The sequence below is a fragment of the Nicotiana sylvestris genome, chromosome 12 (genome assembly GCF_000393655.2).
Source record: "Nicotiana sylvestris chromosome 12, ASM39365v2, whole genome shotgun sequence".
Taxonomy (NCBI): Eukaryota; Viridiplantae; Streptophyta; class Magnoliopsida; order Solanales; family Solanaceae; genus Nicotiana; species Nicotiana sylvestris.
Window position 1 is genome coordinate 82,895,594 of NC_091068.1, and position 2,807 is coordinate 82,898,400.

The following is a 2,807-nucleotide window of genomic DNA, read 5'->3' on the forward strand; positions in this document are numbered from 1 at the left end:
GAGTAATATTAGCTACCGAAACATATTAATCCCAACGAGGAGCTGATATATAGTACGTATATATTATTTTTCAACCGCTGAACAGTTGATATAAATCCATAAAAAACATGCGCATCTAGACAACTACTGCAAACGTGTTAAAACCTCAGCAATCCTACATCTCACGACTCTCCACGCGTACAGTTACATTATCTTCGTGGCATCACTTGGTTCTCCATCCAACTCCTATATAAACCCTTACAAATTCGACTTCTTCTCTCATCTTGTAACAACAGCAACAACGAAAGTACGCAACGAGGAACAAAGATAATCTTATCTTATCAGAGAAAAGAAAGGAAGAAAATGCAGTCAGCAAAGGACGCAGCAGCCTCAGCAAAGGCTGGCATGGAGAAAACCAAAGCCACTGTTCAAGAAAAGGTTCCCTACACTTTTTTTTATTTTGATATTGCCATTATTCAGGTGTATTTATTAGTTATAGTGGACGGAGTATTAAGTTTTAAACTTATAATTGCTAAAGTATAATGTATTCAATGAACGTTTTAAAATCTGAATTATTGAACTTAATTATATATCTAATAGTAGAAAGTTTTGGTTTCTTAAAAATGAGCAGGCGGAGAGGATGACTACTAGGGATCCACTGAAGAAAGAAATGGCGACGGACAAGAAAGAGGACAAGAAAGCAGCAGCAGAGCTGGAAAAGAGAGAGGCCAAAGAACACAATGTAGCTGCAGGACATGGAGTTCAACATCCCCATGTTGGTGGAGGAACTGGCACTGGTTATGGGACTGGCTCTACCTTTTAGAAAAATGAAGCTCTGGGTATTCCCCCAACTTTCATTAATGTAATATGGCTGTTTTTTTTTTTTTTTTTTTTGTATGGTTAAGAGGGGTTACTATCCCGCTTGTATGTGGATGTTGGTGTTGGCTTTTATGATCGACGACACCAAATTATATAAATAAAGTGACCTTCCTGTGTCTTCGTCTATATTTTGTCTATTAATTCCTTCCTTCTGACTTAAGACTTTTGCCCTATCCTCCTATAAATCTACGAGATGGGCTTAAGCTTATAAGAGTAAGAATCTAGGTGCATCTGGTATCACGCACATATCTTCCTCGTATACTATGGTCACTAGCTAGAGCGATACATACATACGTATATACATATACATACATATTGTTACGGAAGTCAAATATTGTTACGGAAACTACAAGAAAGCTGTAAGACAGAAATAAGTGATTGCTGCCATTCCGGAAATCAGAGTTTAGAAGTCTTTCGTCCAGGAGATATAGCTCCTCAGCGCATACATACAGAGATCCTGTGATTTGATCCGTACTAGAGACGGGAAGAACCAGAGGAAGACTCCATAGCTGATAGAACCAAGGACAAGGTCTGGACTGACGAGAAAGTGATCAAATGTATATAGTGTGAATGAGTCACAATTGCTATACAAAAAATTATGACAGCCACCAAATAATAAATAAGACAATAAAGCAACAATAAAATGACAGCTACCAAATAATAAATTAATTTTTACAAGTGAAATAATACTAAAGAGAGGAGATACAAATGCTTAAGAAGATAAAAAAGGTAAATGAAAGGTGTGTTTAAATCCTAAACATTAGGCCTAAGAAGATAAGAAAGGTATATGAGAGGTGTGTTTAAATCCTAAACATTAGGCCTTAGGGAAAAATTTCCAACAACTTTCTTCCTTCGCCGATGTGGGTCATTTTGGCATTCAACAAATCTCCATCTTGGCAAAAATTTCACTATCTTCAATTTTCTCTTAATAACAAATTTTGGTTGTGTCTTCATCTTCAATCTTTAGTGTTCAACAATGTTGATCAAATCCAAACAATATTAAAACTTGACCGCAGTCACCACCTTTGTCAGCATATCAGCAGGATTCTCCGTAGTGTGAATTTTCTTCACCGTACTCCACCTTCTTCTATGATTTCTCGTACGAAATGATATCGAACATCAATGTGTTTCGTCCTTGCATGATAAACTTGGTTCTTCGCTAACTGAATAGCACTTTGACTATCACAAAAAATTGTGATACTTTTTTGTTCAATGTCAAGCTCTTTAAACAACCCCTGAAGCCAAATTGCCTCCTTCACAGCCTCTGTAATAGCCATGTACTCTGCCTCTGTTGTAGACAAAGCAACTGTTGACTGCAAAGTTGACTTCCAACTAACTGGTGCTCTTGCAAAGTAAACACATAACCAGTAGTTGATCTTCGTTTGTCCAGATCACCCGCAAAATCTGAGTCACAATATCCAATTACAGATTGATTGCCTTCCTGCTCAAAAACTAACCCAACATCTACAGTATTATGAATATACCATAGAATCAATTTCACCCAATGCTCCTTTCTTGGATTATGCATATATCTGCTAATAACTCCAACAGCTTGTGAAATGTCAGGTCTCGTACAGACCATTGCATACACCAAGCTACCAACAACATTTGCATATGGTACCCTTGACATATACTCCTGTTCAGCTTCATCTTTTGGCGACATAGTAGTACTTAACTTAAAATGGGGAGCAAGTGAAGTACTAACCGGCTTAGTCATCTCATCTATGCCAAAGCGTTGTAGTACTCTCTTAAAATATTCTTTTTGAGATAAACAGAGTTTCTTTGAACGTCTATCTCTTATTATCTCCGTGCCAAGAATTTTTTTTGCCTCACCCAGATCCTTCATCTCGAACCCCTTCTTATGTTGAATCTTCAACTTATCAATTTCTTCCGCATTCTCGGAAGCTATCAACATATCATCAACATATAGGAGAAGATATACAAAGGAA

At 37.2% G+C, this 2,807-nt stretch overlaps 1 protein-coding gene across 1 annotated transcript; it reads left to right on the plus strand.

Moving 5' to 3' along the window:
- Positions 1-275: 275 nt before the first annotated feature.
- LOC104228109 (protein LE25-like) lies at positions 276-984 on the plus strand. Its single transcript, XM_009780513.2, has 2 exons — positions 276-417; positions 611-984. The coding sequence occupies exons 1-2, from the start codon at positions 343-345 to the stop codon at positions 800-802; spliced, it is 267 nt and encodes an 88-aa protein (XP_009778815.1). The 5' UTR covers positions 276-342; the 3' UTR covers positions 803-984.
- The last annotated feature ends 1,823 nt before the right edge of the window (positions 985-2,807 follow it).

Bases quoted from the DNA above. Each gene is read 5' to 3' on its own strand.
- LOC104228109 (XM_009780513.2), top strand. From the start codon at position 343: ATGCAGTCAGCAAAGGACGCAGCAGCCTCAGCAAAGGCTGGCATGGAG. The intron at 418-610 runs GTTCCCTACACT...AAAAATGAGCAG, and splicing joins AAGCCACTGTTCAAGAAAAG to GCGGAGAGGATGACTACTAG.